General features: G+C 44.5%; 2 protein-coding genes across 2 annotated transcripts; one reads left to right on the forward strand and one right to left on the reverse strand.

Moving 5' to 3' along the window:
* Nucleotides 1-6684: 6684 nt before the first annotated feature.
* On the reverse strand, nt 6685-16939 carry ccni (cyclin I). The gene is made up of 10 exons (XM_061068947.1): nt 16739-16939; nt 15011-15170; nt 11320-11454; nt 10737-10811; nt 10353-10493; nt 10126-10254; nt 9916-10017; nt 9657-9807; nt 8508-8725; nt 6685-8388 (listed from the first exon to the last, which is right to left on the reverse strand). Exons 2-10 carry the CDS (start codon nt 15122-15124, stop codon nt 8188-8190), a joined length of 1266 nt encoding a protein of 421 aa, XP_060924930.1. The 5' UTR covers nt 15125-15170; nt 16739-16939; the 3' UTR covers nt 6685-8187.
* A 2469-nt stretch (nt 16940-19408) lies between these two features.
* On the forward strand, nt 19409-26153 carry ccng2 (cyclin G2). The gene is made up of 8 exons (XM_061069674.1): nt 19409-19572; nt 20868-21022; nt 21127-21264; nt 21644-21894; nt 22909-22987; nt 23112-23210; nt 24508-24707; nt 26000-26153. Exons 2-8 carry the CDS (start codon nt 20918-20920, stop codon nt 26130-26132), a joined length of 1005 nt encoding a protein of 334 aa, XP_060925657.1. The 5' UTR covers nt 19409-19572; nt 20868-20917; the 3' UTR covers nt 26133-26153.
* The last annotated feature ends 22 nt before the right edge of the window (nt 26154-26175 follow it).

Consider the following 26175-nt stretch of genomic DNA (forward strand, 5'->3'; position numbering starts at 1 on the left):
TAATTTATACATCTTCTAAGTGCATTTACTGCTATTGATAATCATAGCTTATAATAATATTTTCAGTTTAAATATTAAAACACTGCAGATACACACATTTAATACAGATTTGAGTAAGCTTTAGTAATTCACCCAGACATTTATTATACTCCAGAGTTCTTTTATCTACAATTTACAAGTAAGCTAGGATAAGCTATTCAAGACCCTTTGATAATGGCAGAGCCTAGTCAGTCTTTAACCCAGGTAAGGGATAATGTTAGGGATAGTAAAAATGAGCTGGCATAAGATCAAGTTAGAGACACTGAAGAGAGGAAGTGCCTCAGCCAAGACGCGGTGAACGGATCCGTAATCTAACAGAGAAAGGCAAAGAAATGCAAGACGAGAAAATTAAACCACTGCAACAAAGATTTAACTACATTTACCAAAAATGGAGAACACACGTTAAATCCGCTATGCAGCCATTATCACAATCATCAGAGCCATTAGCAGAGAGTCTGCTTCATGATATCATTGGCGACACCAGAGGCCTTTGTGCAGACGTTCAGCGTGTTTATGAAGAGCTGCGCGGAGTCACAACACCAGACCATGACATGTGTCGAAGAGTGGATCGGTGTGTAGAGATTTCCAACTACATCGTGTCCAAAGCCTCAAGTCGTCTGAGTGGGAAGACGCCAGAGGGAGGAGAACAAGATTGGCCAGATGCAAGCTCTCTTTGGAACTCAAGCACGAGTGAATCAAGAAGCTGCTCCTCTATTTCAAAGGGCGCCTCAGAGCATTCAAACAGGTCTTCTGTGAAACATCAAGAAGCTGCCGCCGACGCTGCTGCAAGCCAAGCTGTTCTGGAAGTGTTGCAAGAACAAGAAAGAGAACAATTGGAAATACAGCGCCTGGAAGCAGAGGTTAAAAAGAAGAGTTCTGCTCAAGAGGCCGCCGCTCTAAAGCGTTGATTAGAGCAAGAAGCAGAAGAGGTGAAGCGAAGAATAAAGAGAGAAGACGAGGACGCTAAAATGAAAGCTGAACTGGAAGAAGAGCACACAGCTATGCAAAGAACTCTTGAGGAAAGACGGAGAAGAATACAGCATTTGGAGGCCATGAAGGAGCTCAGTGCAGCACGAGCGAGAATGCAGGTGTACAACCAAGAACCAAAAGACATCCCAGGCCATGGGTCGGTTGCAGATAACCAGCTGTGGAGCCCCACAAGACACCTGCCCCTGCCTGTGTTTCCTGCCCCTCAAGCCGTCACAACCTCCACAAGTGAAAGCACAACAGAGCTTGTCAAGGTCCTGGCAGATGCTTTAAGTGCCAACAGAATCCCAGTTCCTGAACCTTCAGTATTCAGTGGCAATCCATTGAAATACAGTGACTGGAAGCTTTCTTTCCAAACTCTGATAGACCAGAAGAATATTCAAGAGAAGGAGAAGATATACTACCTCCGTAGATATGTAAGTGGACAAGCCAAGAGTGCACTGGATGGCTATTTCCTACTTGGGACTGAATCTGCCTATGTGTCTGCATGGGAGATGTTGGAGGAAAGATATGGAAACCCATTTGCAGTTGCAAAGGCATACAGAGACAAAGTCCAAGCTTGGCCCAGGATCGGCACTAAGGAGAGCTTTGAGCTCAGAGAGTTTGTTGATTTTCTCAGAAGTTGCGAGGCCGCAATGGTCCACATCAAAGCATTGGAGATTCTAAACTACTGCAATGAAAACAGAAAAATACTGTTAATGTTACCTGACTGGCTAACTGCAAGATGGAATCGGAAAGTCATAGAAGCTGAAGAGACAAGCAGCAAGTTCCCCTCCTTTAGTCAGTTTGTCAAATTTCTGATTAGAGAGAGAAAATTGCTTGTAAACCAGTTACATCATTGCAGTCACTGAAACAAGGTGAAATTGAAAGGCCAAAACAACAAAGATATCAAAATGTAACACAAAGACACTGACTACAAGCTCCAATGAAGACAGTGTGAAAACCTGCACTTTCTATAAGAAAACTAGGCACACTTTGCTCAAATGCAGGAAGTTTGTGGAAAAGGCCGTCTCAGATAGAGTCAAGTCTGTCCAAGCTGAAAGGCTGTGCTTAGGTTGCCTTAGGCCCGGTCCCCTCTCAGAGAGTTGCAACAAAAGGAGCGTTTGCGACACATGCAACAGGCGCCATCCTACTTGTCTGCATGAAGAGAGACTTTTTTTTTGACTTTTAAGTTAGCTTTTATTTAAATCATTTCATGAAATAAACGTAATAAATAACAATTCGATCATAACATATTTTACACAAGAAAACTACATGTCACACACCCACACAGAATTGAAAAATTAAGAATCAGTGAACCGTCCTCCTCTATTGAACATAAACCTGTCTGATCCCCCACTGAGATGTAAAAGCTTCCAGGTTCCTGGTCAGGCTGTAGAAAGCGTGTTCTATTTTCACGTGAGTTGCTACCAAGCCTTTAAAACACTTCACAACATTTGTCCAGCCTACACCCAACATCAGCTCTGTGTCTGTTTGTAGCTAAAGCTCCGTGTATAATCCTCCACTGGAGGTCACCCACCCGTTTTTCAACAGGATGTTCATACAGGACCCTCCACCTGCCTTCAGGAGTGCAGCCTGCAGCAAATTCCTCAGTCCACCTCGTCTCCTTGACTCCAGCCAGAGAGCGAAGATTCAGCACCTTCACACAGCTGACATAAAGCTGCTTCTTCCCAGAGGAGCTGAAACTACCCAGCACCGGTGTTCTGAAGGAAAGAAGCAGTCCACTCTCCTCTAGCCACCCGTCAGCAGCAGGGCTGACGATCAGAGAGGGAAACAGATACTCACAGTCATCATCCCATTGGTCAGCTTGAGTACGGTTTTCAGCAAACGCTCTCAGTGGCACAGACAGGGACTGCAACACTTCCTCCACAATCCTCTGCAGCACTCTGGAGGACCTGATGTTGGTGACGTCACAGAGTGTTTCCCAGGACGCCTTTGTGAGGTGGCCCAGTTTGATGATGCCCGCCTCAATAAACGTATTCCTTAATGTTGCAGAGGAAGAGGTGTCAGTCCTCAGGAAATTGTTGTAAAAAAGTGGCTCCTCGAACAACCATATCCCTGGTCTGGGGTCCGGAGTCCGCTTGACCTCCAGCGTCTGCCAGGCGTTCACCACTGAGCTGTAAAACGGCGTCAGTCCGGTCAGGTCAGCTTCAGGTGTTGATAGCAGAAATAACTGTTTGTCCAGCCCTAGTCGGCCTGCTTGTCTGAGCAGCAGACGAGCGGGAGCCAACTAGCAGAGACCACAGCAATACAGTATCCTCTGCATCGTCTGCAGACTGAAGGCCGCAGTTTTGGACACAATGTCAATGAGACCTTGACCTTCCTCAGCCAGTGTTGTCCGGACCAGAAGAAAGTCACCAGGCGCCGCTGCACATCCTGAACCAGACCTGGAGGTGGCACCAACACAATAAGTCTGTGCCAAAAAGACGAGGCGACCAAGTTATTCACTATCAGAACTCTCCCCCTGTAGGACAGATAAGGTAGCAACCATTTCCATTTAGACAACTTTGCTTCCACCTTGTCCAGCACCCCCTCCCAGTTCTGCTTCTGGAGTTGTTATTTTCTCTACACTGGTTTCCAGGTAGTTGTAGCATTGATATACCGCTCACTAACTAATAACTACATCTTTGATCTTGTAATCACCAGTAAAACAACAGAGCAAACAAATCACAGGCTGAGATAGTCATGAAACGGGGACCGCTTATGCCAGGTTCAGAGTACAGGACTGTTGTCGCATCACTATGCAGATCACAAAACATTACTTGCTATCTTGTGTTCAGGACTCCTGCAGTCGTTGTGAGTTCATACTATTCCACTGCAGTAAAATCTAAAAAGAAAAGACTCACACAAGAAGTCGTGTGCAATGTTTAGTTACCCAGACTTTTAAATTCCACTTTTGCTCGGTCACTACTTAGTCGGTGTCAGACAGGAGAATGTTGCATCGAGCAGACACTTTCCCTTTATAACTGCAGCATCACCAGACTACGTATTGATAACTAGTGACGTGGGCCAACCACTCAAAAAAGAACCAAACAAGTTTTATGTGGCCGCTGGGTAAGTTATAGAATCAGTATGTGCCTGATCAGGGTGTAACACCAGTGTAACACCAGTGTAACACCAGTGTAACACCAGTGTAACACCAGTGGAACACCAGTGGAACACCAGTGGAACACCAGTGGAACACCAGTGGAACACCAGTGGAACACCAGGCTACAGCGGCCACCCTATTTGAGCATGCAGTATATTCTACAACTAGGCGGCAGAAAAGCTCTGAAACAAACTGTTCACATCTAATTGATAAGATTGAGGTCTTTAACTTCTTATACAGTCTGTTTTAAGGCATTGCCATTATGTACACCAGGCACACAAATTACCATAGACTTAGATGATATAAAAGTGTTTCATTCTCACTGCAATTCACACAGCATTGCGTTGTTTGTGTTAATACTGGAATTAATACTTATTGGAGCTCTTGAATTCTACAGCAGGCCTCAATAGCCCTGCTGTAGAGTGAAGGATGCTGGGAGTTATCTGTGCATGTGATGGAAGAATGCACAGGTGAGGCATTCCATACATCTTTAAAATAGAGTTTTAAATGATGTTTTTATTGCTCAGCGTTTAATTTTGCCTAGTTTTTTTTTTTTTTCCAAATTCCCAAAATTCCCGAGCTAAACTTCCCATTTCTGTCCTTCCCAGGACAGAAATTTACCGGAAACTTTCCGCCCCTTTGCAACCCTAATTGGACGTGAGAGAGCTGTTTTACTGTTGTGTCGAGAAACCACAACACTTGTCTCATATGACACTGCATACTATGTTATTTTCGAAAAAAATTAATAATTTCTGCAGTGTCATAACTACATCTCTGACTTTTATAACAAACCAGACCGTTTCAAAATCGGTTGAAAACCAAGTTATGGTTATTTACCACTACCAACACAATGTTATGGGTGAGCGAGCAACCTCTGGCAAGATGGCCGCCATGTTGTGTATGTCAGTTAAGTGTTTAACTGACGTACACAGGAAAACTAGTCTGGTATCTCACCTGAAGGAAATTACAATTTGCGCCATTCTCCCAGTATTATGATATAATAAAATAACTCTGTGTAAATGTACGTGTGTAAACTTTGAACATGGACGAAACGAACTGAGCTGTGGTAGTGCTCACTCCTTGTGTCGCGTCACCACAACACTTGTGTGCGCAGCGGTGGTGTGGCGTAGCGACGTCACTCTGAAGTCTGTACAAGTTGAAGCGGCGACAACTGAGTTATGGTTAGCAACGCTAGCAGCTAGCTACTAGCTTCAGCTGTCGTACTGGGTCGTGTAACAACGTTAACCGAGGAAGGTGTTGCCCAATGCTCGATGGACAACCGCTGTCTGCGTGACGCAGCGGATTTGTGGCTAGCGCCTAGCATCTGTGACCGGAGAGCATTGATGCCCATTGAAGCTACACTCGCTTTCTTCCTACAGACCAAACAGTCGCCTCCCGGTCACTCCCAGCGACGTCCAGCCAGACCCCGCAAATTTACACTTACCAATTGCAGCAATATAATGTATATAGCCGTCCTCTCCTACAGCCTGCAGCCGTTGAATCTTCCAGGTAGAGTGAAGAGGAGAGTATAGTGGGAGATTCAACGGCTCGCGCTCTTCGCGCCGGCCCCGCCCCCGCTTGCACGCCAGGTATTTTTTTGTTGCGTTGTCGTGAGGACTAGAATAAGTGAATTCACATAAACTTTTAACAACTTTTGACAAATATGCTATTCACATCGAGAAAACAACACATCTGTAAGCTATTTTATTAAGTTGCTTTATTGTGGAAGGTTGATGTGTAGTTCCTGTTATAAGCAAGGTGTTGGTTGGGACTCTTGTTTTGAAGGGGGGTCCTAACGGAAGGAGCGAAGGAAAATAAACGGGTGAGATCTCCCGATTCAATAACCATCTCTCCTGTCATTTTTCGGCTCAGGCCTGACAGTATAAGAGCAAAAAAACATCGGCTACACAGAGTCTTGAATTCAAAAAAGAGGGCGGCTGTGGCCGAGGGGGTAGAGTGGTCGTCCTCCAACTTGAAGGTCGGCGGTTCGATACCCAGTCTGAACCATCTGCATGCCGAAGTGTCCCCCATAGAATAACAAAGTGCTGCAAGTAGATGCACTGTATGAATGTGAATGTGAAACTGTACTGGAAAGCGCTTTGAGTGGTCTTCATCAGACTAGAAAAGCGCTTTATAAATACAAATCCATTTACCATTCAAGACTTTTTAATACTTTTCAAGGGTCTTGATTTTCCCTAAATTTATATATCACCTTTTAATACTTTTCAAGACCCCGCGGATACCCTGATTATAAGAATGAAGTCATCGAGGTTTGTCACAAGTGTCAAAGTACAAGTTTGTGTGTTTTGTTTGAACAAGCTCAGTGTGTGTGTGTTGTTACAGTCAGTAAATCATGAAAAACGTCTTTTGCTTGAAATGCATGAATTATTTTACTAAAAGAAACAAACATCGTTTCTGCTGCTGCTTCATCAGTTATGTAAGTCTGTTATGCCCTTTGACCTCTTCCTCTTTGGTCTTAACCCCCTTGTTTCATCGTGCTGTGTAACTCCGTGACACCACGTTGTGCACGTGAGTGTTTGTGTAGAGACATGAAGACAAAGAGCTCAGAGTTAGTTTACTTGTATGTTTATTGTGTGGTGCGCCGCGGTGCGTTCAGGGACCCGGAGCCGCCTCCGGCCGCCGCTGCAGCAGGAGCAACAGAGCTTTTTACAGGAATACAAATATTAAACAGAACTTCGAGATTAAAACAGAGCAGTTTTTTTTTTTTTTTAAACATCAAAGTGAAGATTGTCACTCGAGTTTGTTTTGTGAATCAGCTCAGACACTAAAACCACATTTCTGTCAGATTAATATTTAAAACACTTTCAATAACTCAAGGCTGTTTCATCACATGAGAATATATTATCTGCAACTTTTCATTTCCTCCGGTTGTTTTAATAAAGAACCCACAGACTTTGACCAGGACCCGGTTCTGTGTACCAGGACGGGGTTTTAACTGGAGCTGTTGTCATAGCAACAAGTATCCATGACGAGGACAACTTGAGAGGATGTTAAAGTGAAATGTTCCAGATCTCTTTGCGTCTGTGTTGAACAGAACAAGGCCCTGACTGCACAACTGTAACGTTTGTTTTTCACTCCCACAAGTGCCAGACGGGTGGAGTTTACAGCAGTATGTCAACAGAAGCTGGGCTGCAAGAGGAAACTCACACAACCTGAGAAACTTTCAGTCAAACTTCACAACAAGCTGAAACCCAACAGACGTGTGCACATCTGCGTCGGAGCAACAATCAAATCGCACTTCATAAAAACAAACCTCTTTCTATCAGGTAGAGAAACAGCAGGTGATCGTCTCAGTAACATTCATACGTTTGAATCAGACTCTATGGAGAAGTTATAAATAGACATGGAAACATGCAGAGTGAGGAAGGGAGACGACTATAAAGACATAAATATGTGAAATAAAGAAGTTTAAAAGTGAACAACAAATAAAAGTTGACGAACATTTCTTCCACAGCAGGACAGAACGGAACGAGAAGTCATTCTAGGTTATTATCTTTTTTTTGGAAGGCAACTTTTTCTATTTATTATTTTTTTAAAACCTTTTGTTTATTCTATTTGTGATCAACAAATATCTGTATTCAGATAAGTAGCAGCAGAAGGTTTTTTTAGTTTTTGGATGTTTAACTTTTTTTGTGCTCTGTTTTCCTGCCGCAGGGGACGAGGACGGCGTCCTCCGGGCGGCTGAACGCCTCGGGGACACGCTGGGGACAGTTACACCAGAACCACCTCCACGGCCGACAGCCACTGTTCCAAAGCTTTAAATAGAACGTTAATATTAGTTTGATGAGAAGCGGTGACTTTAAGTTTCCTCTGGCGGACGGACGTCTCCCTCTGAGGAGGAGCTGCCTCTCCAATGCTTTTTAATGCAAATCAATGAATTGAAAAACATTTTCTCTTTCTTTGAATTGGTCGCCTGTTACTGAGGGAGGAGCTCATCACCGCCGCCACGAGAACAGCCTAAAGGTCACCGCCTTGATACTTTGATCAGAACTTTATTCTGAAAGGGACGTCGGCGTAGAGGTGGTTAGGGTGAGCGGCTTCCTGTTTGGTCTTCAGGAGGCACTGACTGGCTGCAGAGGCGGGCAGGGGGAAGAGCTGCCTTCCTGTCGGGTGGACAGGACACTGCATACGTTCAGACCTCCTCCTCCACCTGTTGGTGTCGCCCCCTCCTGGACGGTGATGGTGGACGTGACGTCTTCGTTGTAGAGACGCTTGATCCCATCGTAGAAGTCGTCCACCTCCATCTCCTCCACCTGAAACACAGGCAGACTCAAACTGTGACGAGGGTCTCAGGCGGCAGCGACTGGTTCTTTTGATTCTGAATTCTTGTAATGATGAATGAGTTGATAACATTGAAAGGTTGGTGCGTCACCTTGCGTTTGGCGGAGGCCTTGCTGCGCAGCATGACCTTCTGCAGGTGGAGGTTTCTGGGTGGGGAGAGCAGAGCCAGGAGGCTGCTGTGGGTGGAGGAGGAGACGCAGCTCAAGGGCGGCGGCCTCCCCCCCTCCCCTCCAGCGGGTGGCTGGGCGGCGGAGGCAGAGACCAGGGCGTGGTCCCTGGAAGACTCAGTGGTGGAGGTGGTGATGGTCCCTGGAGAGGATAAGAGAAATACTTTAAAAACTATTTGTGCCGATTTCTAAACTTTCCAAAAATATATCCTCTGTCCTTGTGGAAACCTGAAGCCTCCATTACCCAGAATCCAACAGGAGTGTGACATAAGGTCCCTTCTTCCAACTCCACACCCCAATGTTCTTCTAACTTGTTTTCTTGTAGGAAGTGCAGTTTCTTAAATATCACACAGCTCCCTCTAGAGGCAAAGACGGCTAACTACAACACTTTGACTTCCCCAACACCCTGACAGACTCTGATGTGTAAAAACTGTGTGAAGCATAGACATATATAAACACTAGATGTCTCGTCTGCGTTGCCGGCCAACGGAGCCGGACGTCACCACATGGCGGCCATCTTGCTAGGGAGCAGCTCGCTCACCCATAACATTGTGTTGGTAGTGGTAATTAACCATAACTTGCTCAATTTTCAACCGATTTTTAAACGGTCTGGTTTGTTATAAACGTCAGAGATGTAGATATGACACTGCATACTTATGAATAATTATGTTATTTTCTAAAAAAAAAAAAAAATGTATGCAGTGTCATAACTACATCTCTGACGTTTATAACAAACCAGACCGTTTCAAAATCGGTTGAAAATTGAGCAAGTTATGGTTATTTACCACTACCAACACAATGTTATGGGTGAGCGAGCTGCTCCCTAGCAAGATGGCCGCCATGTGTGGACGTCCGGCCCCGTCGAACGAGACATCTAGTCTTTATATATGATATCTATGGACTCCACACCCCAATGTTCTTCTAACTTGTTTTCTTGTAGGAAGTGCAGAACATTAGATGTCACACAGCTCCCTCTAGAGGCAAAGGCGGCTAACTACAACACTTTGACTTTCCCCAACACCCTGACAGACTCTGATGTGTAAAAACTGAGTGAAGTTCCTCTTTTAATGTACCCAGAGTGCAGCAGGGGAGGTTAGGCTCCGGGGGGGGTGGGCTCTGCAGGGGCTGGTAGATGTAGACAGTGTTCGGAGGCAGGGAAACTCTCAGTGTGGACAGACTACGTGCCACCAGCTCGCGACTCCTGATCAACTCAGAGCTGGTGATCTGAGAGAGACAGAAACAAGAAAGACATTTATATTTCCATGTACGTGAGTCTTTGCAGTCGTACAGGTGACAACAGGAAGTAGGGGGAGGGGGAGGGGGGGGTGGTACCTGTGCCCTTCTCAGCAGGTCGATGGTTAGCGCCAGCCAATCAGGGCAGCAGGTCTCCAGCTCCAGGGTGATGAGGGCCAAGGCCAGCATGGATCCTCTGATCTACAGGGACATTGAGGGACAGACCTGGTCATTGAGCCGGCAGGTGAAAAGCCCACAGAGGAGCTGAGGGTTCTGAGTGTGTGTGTGTGTGTGTGTGTGTGTGTGTACCTGGACGAGTGTGTGGTTGGCCAGACAGTGGTAGAGTCGCTGTGTGAGCAGGGCGAGGTGCTGAGAGCGGTTCAGTCCCAACACCGAGTCCAAGAACCCAGAGCGACACGACAACACCATCGCGTGGAACTATTGGGGAGGGAGAAAAGAAGACAACATCATGCCAGACTCAGGGACAGAGAGGGTGTGTGTGTGTCTGTGTGTGTGTGTGTGTGTGTCAGACATACTATGTGCAGGAAGTCCAGAGCTGTGGCGGTGTGCAGGTCCCAGTTCAGTTTGTCCAGAACGATCCGCTCCATCCTCAGGATCTCTGCTGGAGAACAGCCACAGCCGCTGGAGGTGACCAGCTCCTTCAGAATGGGCACACACTGACAAACAGACACACACAGACACACACAGACACACACAGTTACCTCACTGGTTATAATGCATCAGAAAAGGTTGATCAGTAACACTCTAAAAGATATCTGATACATTTTCACTGTAGTTTGCTGTATCTCAGTGTGACTGCTTGTTTGCTCAAGTCGTGTGTCATGTGTGTTCGTGTTGTTTGCTCAAGTCGTGTGTCATGTGTGTTTGTGTTGTTTGCTCATGTTGTGTGTCATGTTCACCTCGTCCTCTTCACACGTCTTGGCAGCCAGGAAGAAACAGGCCATGGAGATGCAGCGCAGGTACTTTGGACGAGCCTGAAGAGAAACAATCGATCAATCCACTTGTCGTTGTGTCTTTAACACACAAAGTTCATCCTCACAGGTGTTGTCTCTCCTCTGAATTGTGTCACTGTGAACACACTGGACTCTATTGACCTGTATTAGTGTGTCTGTGTCAATGCCTCAGTTGTTCCATTGACAAACAGGGGGCAGTAATGCTCTGATAAAAGCAGGAGGAGTAAACACTGCAGGTTTCTTTTGAGATGTGTTTACAAATTAAATGGAACGAAACTAAAAAATCAATTGATGGAAAATCTTTGACACGTTTCACAATTCACACGATTGATTCAAGTCATTTAACAAGTGTTCATTAGTCCTTCTGCCTCTGATGAAGCAAAGTAACAAATATACACAAACACTGTGTGTTTTTTGGGGCGTGAAGAGCAGAGTAAATACTTGATGAGTAATAAAAGCAGTTCACACCCTACTGCTCCTGCTCAGTGTAGCAGCTGCAGCCCTGTAGCACCTGGGGGGGTTTGTTTACCTTGATGGGAGCTAGGAAGCGGTCCAGGATGCTAACGGCTAACACCAGGGTCTCTGGGTACAGCCGCAGCCTGCAGTGCAGCTCCGTCAGCCAGCGCACGGCCTCGTCTCGCTGGGCCGGGGACACGTCTGTCTCCTGCAGCCGAGAACACACGGTCAGCATCGTTTCACACAGAGTAATGAGGCGGGAGAAGGTCTATGAATACAAACTATTTAATAAAAGATCATCATCAACAATCTGTTTTCTTTAGACTGGTTTCCACAGGTACTGAGCCGGTCCCGGGGCAAATATTTACCTTCTCAATTAGAGCTAAATCTATTTACAACGTTCCCGACCTCAGGCTCGATCTATAGGAACCCAGCCTCCAGGCGTCTGAACAAGGGAAACTGTTTGTGGACGAAGATGGAACCACAAACAGAGCGGGTTGTGAGTTCTCCCTTTGCACTTTGTCGTGTATTCACTAGAGTAAATGATTTTAGCATGTGTTTAAATATAATGACAGGCCGATATTTATGATGCTTATTTCCAGAGAATCCTCCAGATGTTTGTTCAAGTAGGTCTGTCCTTCTTTGGAAAGACCTTTGACTTTGAGAATGACCTCTGATCAGCAAATGGATGGGGGTAAAGGGAAGGTCCATGACCATTGCATTTTCATCTTTATGTGCAAAACACCTCCTTACTTGGGGTGATGGCCCTGTTGTGTGATGTCATGTTATCTCTAGTTTTGGGGTCCCACCTCCCACCCATAAAACGTCTTGCCCGGCAGGGACAAGTCAGACTTTCACTATTGGCTTGTGATGTCTCCGGGTGTACCATGGTGCCCGTCTGACCTGTGACACTTCTGTGTAATAATTCTGTTTTACTGCAAGTTCTGGGTCTGCGTCTCCTCTCTTCAAACACCGACTTCAACAACACTGCTGCTTGAAAGACACGGCAACTTTAAGACAGCAAAGTTATTTCAAGTCTTGTATCATGTTGTTCTGGATCTTTAGTCAGGATCCTGCTGAGGCTTTCGTGACTGACACAGAAAAGACGAACAGGAAGTCAAACCAGCTCGACTGCTGTGAGACCGAATCACAAAGTATCTCCACCGAAACAATAGCAGGAATTCATTTAGTTCCTCTCAGTTGAAACTATTCACCCGACGACCTTCCAACCCTTCTCAGAGGATTCTTCTACTCAATGAAAAACATCATACAGAATTCACAGGGGAGTTTAGTAATATGTTAGTTACTATAATAATAAGATTATCTTTCTATCTGAGCATCGGTCTGGTCAACATTAGTTATCTGACCTGGGTTCATGTTGAGAGTAAACACAGCTGAGAGCAGCTTTAAATGATCAGTTAACTCAGATCTAGAGCTCATTCCTCCGCTGAGCTCCGCCTCCAACGCACCCTGAGATTAATCCAGCTGCTCCAAACTGCAAACACTCAAATATATTAATTCTGTAATTGTGTTCCACGTTTCATCAAGATCCACAGAAGAAATTAACCTGAGGTAGAAAAACTTAAACCACTAATAAAATGACTGTATAGGGTCCATCCATCTGGCTACAGAGCAGAAACATCTTCAAACACAACTAAAGGTTATAAAATATAAAATAATGAAAATATAAATTATGTAATTCTGTAATTTTTTAATGTGTGGTCATTGGAAATCTAAACTATTTGACATTTCCTGAGAATTTGCCTCTGAGCTGAAGTCAGTGAGTGGAATGTGTAACGCTGGACCACCAGCAGGGGTCAAAGGTCAGAGCACTGCAACATGACACTGTTACGCATCACAGCTCTTAGCATCCAGCTTGTTTCTGCTGCTGGACCAAAAAGACTAAATCCTAAAAGGATGTCCTCCCTCTCCTGTGTCTCGTGTCTTCGTCCACAAACTCCGGCTCCTTTGCAGCGATTGGTCAAGTTCAGACGATGGAAGAAACCGCTGAGTCAACGATTATTACCGTCTCTCTCATGTCTCACCAGCAGGGGAGTGTTCACCCTGTGGCAGTGAAACTGTTTATATGTTCTGAGACCTTCTTGACCTCACACACCAGTTTACACATCTGCCTTCCAACCCGTCCTCAGTGTCTCAGTGACGTCATTTACAGCCTTTTATTGGTCTGTTTATCATCGATGCAGAGTGAGAGACGAGCAGGTTCAAGGACCAGATTGAGGCGAGTTTACTTTTCTTCATATTAAGTCAATTTCAGTTTGATGTCTGAGTTTTCAAACCATGAAATTAACAGAATGTGAAACTCCAGCAGGAGGCGAAGAGAACTGACGTGACCTGTCCGAGGAGAAATGCTTTTCTGAACCTGGTCACCGAGCAAACAGGTTCAGTGAAAAGTAGGTTGATGATACGTTTAACCATTATTCAATTCAGCAATGTGATTAATAACTCACGGCGTATGACAGTGTGGAATTCACAGGTATCTGACACAATGTGAGATGAGCTAATAAAGTGGGTGAGCCCAGCTGAGGGCGTGTGATGACATAAGATCAGTGTCATCACAGACGGACGTGTTGTGCGTCTGTTGTTGTGAGGAAACTCAATGTCTCAGCAGAGTCTGACTCACTGACTCAGTGCGTCTTCGTTCATTTGTAGACAAATAAATCAATTTAAACATCATTTAACAAGACAGATTAACAAGAAACATTAAATATGAATCACTCGACTGCTACCGATGACAGGAAAAATTATAAAAGCAGCAGCTCTCACCCGATTCTAAGGATGTATTATTTATCTGTGAACTTATTATATCATGCTCACAGAATCAGACAAACAGACGATTGTTTCCATGCGACAAAATGTTGCCGTAGTAACAAAACATGTGGAAATTGATAACTGAATGAATAACTGAAGTAGGGGTGCAACGATTAGTCGACGTCGTTGGCAAAAATCAATGACAAAATAGTCGCAGACGAATTTACTCGTCGATGAATCGTTGATGACATCATAGCGCGTGTTTCTCAAAGCGAAAAGTTATCCTATTGCCTGACAAACGTCTTTTTTTAATCACAATTATTTAGTCAGAAGAAGACTGTAGTTTCGTTTGTTGATGTTTTTATTAATGTTATTTTCCCTGTCCTTTTTGTTAACTGGAAAAATGGATACTTGATTTTTTATTTATTTTTAGTATCAGCACTTGGCCTGTTCTTGGTTCACAGTAAAAACGGAAACTTGAATTTAAATTATTTTTTTTAATTAGCACTTTACTTTGCCTGTCCTTGCTTTTAAATGGACAAAAACTTGATTTGTCTCTGCTTTTGTTTCAACAGTACCCTTATATGCAGCAAAGTTTATTAAAAGACATTTTTTTTGAATGAAGTATCGATATTTATTGTCTTTATTTTCAGTCATCACATGCCTCGAACAACCTCAAGCTAACTTTAAAAGCAATTGAGAATTTGTGTCATTCATAATCCGATTAATCATTTCAATAATCGTTGACTAATCGACTATCAGAATAGTTGTTAGTTGCAGCCCTGAACTGAAGGGACTTGAGGTAAACTCATCATGATAAGGTCGTCTCGGACCTTCAACTCCACTGGGAGCTTCCCTGCTGTTAGACTGGTCTTTACAATGTGGACGAGAGGAACCAGGAACAGTGATGGTGGGTTTGTTGTTAAACATGATTTGTTGAGTGGGTCCATGTGCTGCTGGACTAACTGGAGGTGTGTTCAGAGACGGATCCTCACCTGTGAGGCCGGCGTCTTCCACACGTAGTCCTTCCACATCTCGGCTTCCCGAGAGGCCGCCTCTTCCAGGAGAAAAGACAGCCTCACGCGACCCCAGGGCTCAGTGGACCTCATCCTCCCCCCCCCTGGTTGAGCCGACCTCCTCACTGGGAACAGCTACCTGCAAACCACACAGACAGAGAGGGTTCAACAAACAGGGACCGAGCTGGTTTACGTGTAAAAGTTAAAGGATTCTCTTAAATCTTGATGTTTTGTATTTGTATTTGTAGTTTTGGTTCCTTCCCATCAGAGAAATGTTTATATGGTTTGCATTTATATAGCACTTTTCTAGTCTTGATGACCACTCAAAGCGCTTTACAGTACAGTTTTAAATTCACACATTCATACAGTGCATCTATTCGCAGCACATTGTAATTTATGAATAAATAAGAAGTATATAGTGAGTAAATATATACTGGTTTCCTATTTTTTATTGCTCTCCTATGTATGTTGTATTTATTGCGTTTTTATGTTTCTATGTTCATTGTTTGCACCATTAACCAGAGCAAATTCCTTGTATGTGTAAACGTACTTGGCAATAAAATACTTCTGATTCTGATTGTATGGGGGGCAATTCAGGGTTCAGCATCTTGCCCAAGGACACTTTGGCATGCAGATGGGGAAGACTGGGGATCGAACTGCCGACCTTTAGGTTGGAGGACAACTACTCTACCCCTCAGCCACAGCCGCCCCATATATGCTCAGGGCAAAGTAGGAGTTTGCGATATGAGGTTTTAAACTGAGCGTTAACATAATAGACTTGATATTAAGATGGATGATGACAGCTCCTAAGTGAAGTCCACTGTGTGTCTGTGGTGTGGGTCAGAAATCCTGTCTCCTCCAGGTCAGTGGAAGGGACAAGTCAAAACGAACCAGGACCACATGTATTCCTCACAGATGGTTTCTCACAGTTCTTATCACTGTGATGAATGTTCATGTTTATGTTTATCAGTCTGATGATATGGAACTGGGTCAAACTGTCCTGTTCTTCTAACCTGTTAATAATGAATGAAGTTATGAAACCTAAGTCATGTGAGGACAAAGAGTCTGAAGATACTGGAAGTGGAATTAGTCCAGAATGAAACTGTGTTAGACTTTTATCTCAAAGAAGCTAAAACAATAAACTGTTTAGTTGACTGAATTAGATCATGAGCCTTTTAACCTGGTGTGTAGCTTCTATAGCTTCTAATGTAACTGCAACGCAAACTGTCCCCGAGCAGAAACCACCAGGAGATCCTCCTCCGGGGGTTTCTCCTCCTCGGGGGGTTTCTCCTCCTCGGGGGGCTTCTCCTCCTTGGGGGGCTTCTCCTCCTCCAGGGGCTTCTCCTCCTCCAGGGGGCTTCTCCTCCTCCAGGGGCTTCTCCTCCTCCGGGAGCTTCCACCATGTTGAGGAAAGCACCCGGCCTCCCGGAGCAGGTGCATTACCAAGCGTCCCCTTCCTTTATTTCCCCGGGTCAGACTATAACCTGGAGCGGAGCTAGCTCGACAGCCAGCTGCTAACGTAGCGTCGCTAACAACTCGCTAACTCTTGTCTATTTAAAACAAATACACGTTTCGAAGCTCCGTGTCCACCACCGGCGGGTGTCATTGAAACGACCCGGGTTCGTGTCCCCGCGGCCGGCTGAGCTAGCTTCACACCGAGGCCGTTTAAATGCCAGAGTGCGATCCAGGAGTTAGACGGAGCCTCACCTCCCCTGCGAAGCGGAGCAGGCCACTGTTGGATTTCATCTGGTCCTCTCGGGCCAACGGGACGGAGCTTCCCTCGCTTCAGACCTCCATCTTCTCTTCCCTGGTGGAGAAGGTTCCTGTAGAAAAAGATATAAAAATAAAATAACGGAACATAGACAGAGTCTACTTCCGAGGAGGGGACTGAGGGGGAAGAGAGGGGACTGACTCCGCCCAGCTCGGGGCCGAACGGGAGGAGAAAACAAACACACCCTCTGTGGAATATTCCCTTTGGAATCATGAGTTTATCCATCAACTATTTGTTTACAGTGTCAAATATCTATTTATTTGTAGTTTATATTTTATTTAAAATATGTTGTTTCTCTGAGACAAATGTATTTTGTGTTTTACTGGTCTGATGTTTGTATTTAAATATCATTGGCATTTATTTCTATGCTGAAATTGACCTATGAGTGTGTAATAAACACTAAATGATAAAAAATACAGCAGACAAAATAAAGCAGAAGCTCTGTTTGGATTAAATGACACAAACATTTATTGTTTTGCTGTGTTTCTGCCAAATGGGATCCTGTAATACTGAATACCTCAGCAACATGTCTTTATGATGTATGCTATATCATGTATGGTGGGGTGTGCAGGTATGCAATGAAGGTATGAGTGGATATCATTATGTACTCACTTTGTTTTGTAATAGCTGCCTATTTTTGAGACAAATATGTGCAAAGTCTGTTATTAGAGTCAATTCTCCACCATATACTACTTGTTCCTGTATAAAGAAACACGTCTAATTTGCCATGTACCATGCCTAAGAAAAGTTTAATAAAAACTTAAGTTCAAAAAAAAAAATGACACAAACAACAATATCTTAACGAATACAAGTTTTCAGTTGGTTATTTAACATCTGTTGTGTGGACTCAAGAGAGACTGTGCATTGAGTTTGTTCCAGAAAATATCCTAAAACATCCTTCTGACATTATGCACCTTTCATATCTGTTCTCTGTTACTCTGGCTGGGTTTTAAACCAGGCTTTATAATGTGCACGTTGAGGGATGTAAATCTGCATAAAAGTGAAGTCCAAAGCAAACGTTGACGTTATTGTTATTACCACTTACAGCAGTTACTGCCTGGACAGATCATGTTATTACAACAACAGCTGCTAGTGACACTGATATATCATATATTCCTGTTATTACTAATGTTTATTGGGGAAAATAATAATGTGTGTCCCCTGGTTGAGCCGACCTCCTCACTGGGAACAGCTACCTGCACAAGGACAGGGGTTACACTTCAACAAACAGGGAGCGAGCTGGTCTACGTGTAAAAGTTTCTGTAATCAGACAAACGTTTATATGCTCACAGCGAAGTAGGAGTTGGCGATATGAGGATTTAAACTGTGCATTAACATAATAGACTTGATATTAAGATGGATGATGACAGCTCCTAAGTGAAGCCCACTGTGTGTCTGTGGTGTGGGTCACAGATCCCGTCTCCTCCAGGTCAGTGGAAGGGACAAAGGAATAAGTCAAAACAATCCAAGAACACATGTATTCCTCAAAGATGGATTCTGACAGTTCAAACAGTTCTTATCACTGTGATGAATGTTCATGTTTATCAGTCTGATGATATGAAACTTGGTCAAACTGTCCTGTTCTTCTAACCTGTTAATAATGAATGAAGTTATGAAACCTAAGTCATCTGAGGACAAAGAGTCTGAAGATACTGAAAGTGGAATTAGTGGTATATGGTTGATAGATAGACAGACAGATAGATAGATGGATACTTTATTGATCCAGTAGAACAAAAAACAGACAAACACAAGAGCATAGGAATAATAAAAGGTCAAAATAGGTCAAGAACAAATTCACTGCAGTGAGATGAAAGTCTCTCCACCAGAACCAAAACAAAAGCTGTGATCGTAAAGAAGTATTGTGCTAATGGAGATATTGACAATACAAATATAAATATAAGGTGATTGAAAGACACAAGTAACCAAGACAGAGTATTGAAGCCAAATATAAATACAGATTTAAAGATTAATAACTGAAGCTGTACAAAGCTCTGCATTAAACATAACCTGTGAAAATGATGATGCAGCAGATGTAAGTGTATTCGAAACAAATTGCAAATTCAAGAAATATAAAAATAAATATTATAGTTATATTCATAGATTATATGTATTTATTTGACTCTATATGTTTCACAGAGTCCGTGAGAAGTTTGTACAACATTCACATTCTGTTATTTTGACATTTACAAAAGAGTTTTTTGTATTTATTACTAAAAGACTGAAGGCACTACGTAATGCCAATATTGCGTCAGGGCTCTGCGCAGCGATAGGCCAATCAGAGCCTCCCATTTTGGGCGGAATATTTGAACGTAGTAAAGAGCGGCTCGCTGATTGGCTGACGCAGCGGTCAGTCAGTAGGGGGGCGTGTCTCACAGAAGATCGATTCTAACTCAGCTCCTGAGGAATCTGTGGATTTACTGATGATTAACTATCGATAATAACGAAGAATATGTTTCGGAACTTTGCTCAAACTCAAGTGAAACGTTAGAAACAAACGTTTAATGGAAGCGTCACACTCGGGAGGAGGGGACTGCTATTCTGGAAAGCTCGCCTCTGATTGGCTGCGGCCGCGTGACGCAAGGGCTGTGGGCGTGAGCGTTGAGGACATCAACAAAGGAGAGAAAGAGACAGAACAGAGACAGAGAAGGAAGAAGCAAAGGAAGGAAGGAAGGAAAGAAGGAGTCCACAGAAACAAGAGAAACTGAAAGAAGAGAAGCAACAGAACCAGAAGCAGCAGAAACAAGAAATGAGGATTTAAGCTCCGAAGCAGGTAAACACATTTTAATTTAACATTTCACTTCCACTCAGATTCACTGAGAGAATCCGAGACTTTGACAGAAGAGACATGAATGTGATCCATCGACAAAAGGACGTTTATTCATCTTTAATCTTCACTAACAGAAGATTATTATAAAACATATGAACACCAGTTCTCTGGATTTCTTCTGTCAACTCGTCTGGATCGAACCTGAACTGTTTCCTGGTCTCTGTCTCATTAAGAGAAGAATCCTCTCAGCGACCTGAACCTCCCTTTGTGTTATTGTTATTTTCCTGATATTTAAAATGTAAAATCATCTGTTTTATATCGGTTAAAATCAGAAATGTCTCAAACAGACAGTTGTTGTTCTGCCTCGGATCCTCTCGACCCTTTTTAAAAACCCTCGGTTCTGTTTACGACGAGAAACAGAAACCACAACAACAACAACCTCCTTTTATTCGGTTATTCACGTCCATAAACATCCATCATAAACATAACGTGACGGTTTGACATCATAAATGTTGTCGAGCGGTTTATATTCATAAAGCTGTTGAGGAAGCAGAGCCCCTCCCCCCGCGGATCTGATGTTAGCTCGCAGCGGCTAACGCTAGCTTCTCCGTTAGCTCCTCCGTTAGCTTCTTTCCGTTAGCATCCGGGCTAGAAGGCTAAAGATGGAGGTTTCCGGTCGAGCGGAGGTTGTTGTGTTCGGTTCCGGTTGTTTATCAACCGACGGAACCGTGGACAAGCGGGTGTTTGTCTCGGTTCGAGGGCAGAAGGCGTCGACCGACCGGAGGGAATCTGACACCGGAGCCCAGCTGGGGGGGGGGGGGGGCTGGGCTCCGAGCCCTGGAAGAGAAATACAAGAATAACACAAATCACACTGTAACACAACACAGAGAAATGAGCCGTTTAAAAAACACACAACATAACATCAACACGTCAAAAGAAGGTTTAATTTAACCAGAAGAGAGAATCTAAATCCTCTTGAGTCAAATGTTTTTCGTATATGTAAATAAATAATGAATTACAAGTGTGTAAATGAATAAATAACGATTAGTCATTGAAGATCATTTAAGATAAAGCAGGTATAGAAAGTGAATATATTCATATTGAGGTGTAGCAAAGAATTAATGCGAACGTCTACTTTGGTGGAAGAAATTAATTCGGTTAAATATTCAAATTGTTGCATTTTATTAATTTGTTATTTCTTATTTGACCTTTCTACTGATTGATATTGTGTGTTTCACTCCTGAACACTTGCTTTTGTCTTGAGACTGAATCTGTTCTTTCCCTGTTTCCTGCTGTAGTGTGATTACTGTGTGAAAGTCGACTTCACCTCCTGAGCCACAACGGAGACATGGACGCCTACAAGCTGATGAAGGAGCTGCGGGTGAATTACGAGCAGGAGGTTTTTTATCTGCCCAAAGAAACGGGACTGGTCCTCATCGAGTCCTCCACCCGGGTGAGCACGCTGGACTCGCTCCTGATCCACAGCATCATCACTGAAGTCATGAGTGTTGTCCCAGACGAAGCAGGTTTAACATCAACACGTCTTTGTTTCCTCAGGACGACAGTCGGATCTCGGCGAAGTGCAGAGATGTCCAAGTGGAGGACCTGTGGAGTCTCACCAGCTTCTTCGGTTACAGCACGCAGACCTTCGTCCTGGCGGTGAACCTGCTGGACAGATTCCTGGCCTTGATGAGGGTGAGAGATTCGAACACATGATAGCAGCAGACACGGGACACCGCAGCACGCCACGCATTCCGTCCGCCTGTGCAGTTTGTGAATACCTGAAGCCTCAGTTATCATCTGTAGATGCAGATGAATAAGTGTGTCTACTTTGTTTCGGTAATAAAAATATTCAGCTTGAAATTAAACCAGCACTCAAGAGTCCAGGACTTAAACCAGACGTTCCTCACTGGTGCAGCCAGTTCCCCGGGTTCTGAACGGGTTTCCATCTTCCTCCATCACGTTACTGAGTCACAGCTCTTTTGCTTTTGTTGCCAACCTCGTAAAGTGTTCTTTAATAAACTTGGATCAAACCGTGACTAACTCCCCCCCCCCCCCCCCTTCGCCCCCTCAGATCCAGCCGAAGCACCTGTCCTGCGTCAGCCTCAGCTGCCTCCACATGGCGGCCAAGGTGACGGAGGAGGAGTGCGACGTGACGTCCAGCGACGAGCTCATCCGCATCGGGCAGTGCAGGTTCTCCGTGTCCGACCTCTGCCGCATGGAGAAGATCGTCTCCGAGAAGCTCGACTTCAAGTCCAAAGCCATCACTGCCTTAACCTTCCTGCAGCTGTACCATCAGATCGCCCTCTCGCACTCCACGGACAGGTGAGGTCACAGCCAACAGGAAGTGACACGGAAGCCGATGATGGTTTTCAGCATAGATATCATATATAAAGACTAGATTTCTCGTCTGCGTTGCCGGCAAACGGAGACCAACGTCCGCACATGGCGGCCATCTTGCTAGGGGGCATCTCGCTCACCCATAACATTGTGTTGGTAAATAACCATAACTTGCTCAATTTTCAACCGATTTTTAAACGGTTTGGTTTGTTATAAACGCCAGAGATGTAGATATGACACTGCATACTTATGAATAATTATGTTATTTTCTAAAAAAAAAATGAATAATTTATGCAGTGTCATAACTACATCTCTGACGTTTATAACAAACCAGATCGTTTAAAATCGGTTGGAAATTCAGCAAGTTATGGTTATTTACCACTACAACACAATGTTATGGGTGAGCGAGCTGCCCCCTAGCAAGATGGCCGCCATGTGCGGACGTCCGGCTCCGTCGAACGAGACATCTAGTCTTTATATATAAATCTATGGTTTTCAGAACCAACTTCAGGCTTTAAATAAACTCATTTCTATTAAAAACTTCCTGCTGAGACGCTTCATCGATCAAAGTCAACGTTTAGTCCATTAGATTTATTCTTTCACATCAGCTTCAAACCATATTTCTTCGTGAATAAGTCAAGTTTTGAGACATTTCACCGTCCACACAAGTTACCAGAGGTCATGTTTTCCTCTGATCTGATTGGCAGAGCCTCCCCGCCCCCCCCGTTTCTCAGTGGTTCGACCCGGTGTGGCACAGTTTACTTTCAGCTGACTCCATGTCTGACTGAAGTGCACTGATAAGATTTGTTGTCACCTGCTGCCGGCTCTAGAATCTCACACTTACATAACCTCTCGTGTTGTTTTTAATACGCACGACCACGTCAATATTCACTTTTAACTGCTCTTTATCTCAAAACGTGTTGTTTACGAGACGGTGGGAGTTGATTGTGTTTGTGTGACGGACCTGGAGCATGTCTGAACCTGACTCTGTGTGAACAGGAAGGAGACCCTGAGCCTGGAGAAGCTGGAGGCTCAGCTCAAAGCCTGTCTGTGCCGAATCGCCTTCTCCAAAGCAAAGGTAGGAATCCGGAGCTCCGCCTGGATTACAGCGGCTCAGTCGTCTAATGAGTTTCTCGAAAAACGTCGCTGCTTGTTTGATATTTATTATCGTTTTTCTTTCTGTCCATTTTTCTCCCACGCAGCCGTCCGTCTTGGCCCTGTCGCTCCTGAGGCAGCAGATCGCAGCCGTGCAGTCGGAGGACATGTTGGAGATCGCCTCTCACATCCAGAGACACTTGAAGGTGAATGACACACTGAGCTCTATTGAGATTGACCACCTCGTCGATAGCTCTGCAGACTCATTACGATTAACATTAGACTCAATAGCTCCTCTAAAAAAGAAACATGTCAAACAAAGTAAATTAGCTCCGTGGTATAATTCCAAGACAAATGAGTTGAAACAAATATCAAGAAAACTAGAAAGGAAGTGGCGCTCCAGCAACTGTTGAAAATCTCCTTGACTGGAAGAGTAGTGTTTAAGAATATAAAAACATCTGTGTCACTTGTGTCGTCCTGGGAGACGGATCCTCACATGTGTCTCTCTGAGGTTTCTACGTAGTTTTACCTGTTGAAAGGGTTTTTAGTAGTTTGTCCTGACTCTTGCTGAGGGTGAAGGACAGAGGATGTCTCACCATGTTAAAGCCCTGTGAGACAAACTGTGATTTGTGAATATTGGCTATACAAATAACATTTGATTTGACTCCTCTAATCAAATGTGGGGGGGGGGGTGTCTCACCTGTGGACTCACACACCGTCATGGAAAACAAAAACACACCCAGCAGCTCGGAGAAAACTCCCTATAGAGGAAGTGAGAGCCCAGAGGTTGAATTCCCTGGAATGTGACCGGTTTCATTTAAGTCCGATTCAAGCTTCCTCAGATCAGCTGTGAACAGGAAGTCAGAAACTCCACAAACAGGCTGAAGACTTTTACTATTTAACATGAGATTTGTAGCAGTGTGTGTGTGTGTGTGGGGGGGGGGTGTTATTGGCTACTCTGGTTATATAATCTTGTGTCTTGTGACTCAACTCAATTTTTTTCCCCATAAAATCGTCAGTTTACACACTGATCACGTTCCTGCTCTCACCTTCCACATTTTTATAACTTGTTTTTCACCTTTTTTTTTACCTTTGTTTTAGAAAACAAATGAACAGTGTTTTCATTCTGGACTATTTTTGAGATTATTAATATTTTTAGGTCTTTGCTTGTAGCTGCCAAATTGACAATCAGGTCACCAGGATGTTTCTTTTCAAACCCGACGCTTATTTTTTTTAATTGTTCCATTTCGACAAAAACTCCCCTAAAGGCCTGAAATGATTTGGAAGCATGTTTTCTAATCTTCGAGCAGAATCAGTGTTTCCTTATTTATATTTTAACACCACATGAAAACCAATGAGCATATAACATTTAACTGGTTCCTCTTCACTTCCCGACCTGGAAGCAGAACCCAGCTCTCTGTTTACCTGTTCAGTAATCAGGTGATTTAAACGCTCCTGATGTCAGTTCACGATCGGGTCTAAACGGGTTTTGTCTGGTTTCAGATTGCCGACGGCGAGCTGCGGCTGTGGAGCGAGCGCGTGGCTCAGTGTCTGTCGGACTACGCCTCGCCCGAGTGCAGCAAGCCCAACCACAGGAAGCTGCAGTGGATCGTGTCGCGGCGGACCGCCCAGAACCTGCACGCCACCCGCAGCGCGCCCGAGCTGCCCACCATCCCCGAGGGGGGGTGGGACGAGAGCGAGAGGTGAGCGCTTCAAACGCACCAGAGAGAGATGTCTGACATTAGATGATCTGCTACTTTAAGCCTCAATAATCATAAATGGGCTCAAATATCACATTTGGTCTCATGTACGTTCAGGACTTCATCACGTCAACTTTCAATGATACTTCCGTTTCCATTTAAAATTAGTTTTAAAACATGAAACAAGACGATCGACCATGATCCTAAACATCTGAACAAATTGAACTTGTTGAAACCTTGATAATTAGGAAAGTAGCTCAATCTTTCACATCAGATTCAGTGAGTTGCAGAGAAATTGATCCTCGAGTTATAGAATCGTTCAGTTTAAATACTCAAAATCACATTGAACCTGGTTCTGTGTTTCAAACTTGAACAGTCACTGGTTGCATCATGTGACGCCTCAGACCAGGAAGCACTGACCACAACTCTGACATCAGAGGGTTCGAATTCAAAAGAAAACTGACACACACACACACACTGACTGTTTCTATAGCAACACAACACTGATGAACACAGTTTAAAAACTCTTCTCAGTTTTCCAGTTAAACAGAAACTGAGAGAAACTGGTTCAGATCAAAATGTGTCATTTACTTCAATACATTTTTAATACTTTTCTTCGAAAGACTCAAGTCACAGACAGATCAAATTAGTTTTCCAGGTGTGTGTGTTTGTGTAGCAACACTCCCCTGAAGCAACCAGTTGTGCAGCAACACACAAGCTTCTGTTGTGTTGTAACAGCTGTGACACACACACCCAGGTTTCTGTTGTGTTGTAACAGCTGTGACACACACACCCGCTCCCAGCTGTGTGTTATGAGATGTGCGAGTCGCTCTGACACAGACGTTTCCATGACGTCCAGATTCCTACGTAACTCTGAGCTTCAGGAGAATTCTCTCTGGAGTCAGTCAAAGCAAACATGGAGACTCCTCCCAGTGGAGGCTCCTCCCAGTGGAGGCTCCTCCCAGTGGAGACTCCTCCCAGTGGAACCAGTGAGAACTCTTTGTTCAAACCAGACGCTCCTCAGACCTGGAGTCTGATGACGTCACGCACCACACCTGAGACGATCTGTCCACAGTCGCTCGTCACCCGAGTCCCGCCCCTCATGAGTCACAACCTGAGATCAGCTGGGGAGCGTCTGACTTTACACCCGCCCCCCCCCCGGCTCCTCTCCTGTAGGGTGTCCGTGCTCTGAGGCTCATGATGAACCATCTCTGAGGTCATCGAGTGTTCAGCTGAATGTGAGTCTGTGTTGTAACAGCGTCTCTTTGTCTCTTTGTGTCTTTGTGTCTCTGCAGCGAGGACTCGTGTGAGGACGTGATGAGTTCAGGTGAGGAGTCTCTCAGCAGCTCGCTGGGCAGCGACGCCGAGGGGCCGTACTTCCCTCTGCACTACCGCCAGCAGAAAGACCGGGACCACCGCCTCGCCTGAAGCCGCCCGTGCCGAACCCCCCCCCCCGCCCCGTCAGACCTCC

Source organism: Limanda limanda, chromosome 1 (genome assembly GCF_963576545.1).
Source record: "Limanda limanda chromosome 1, fLimLim1.1, whole genome shotgun sequence".
Classification (NCBI taxonomy): domain Eukaryota; kingdom Metazoa; phylum Chordata; class Actinopteri; order Pleuronectiformes; family Pleuronectidae; genus Limanda; species Limanda limanda.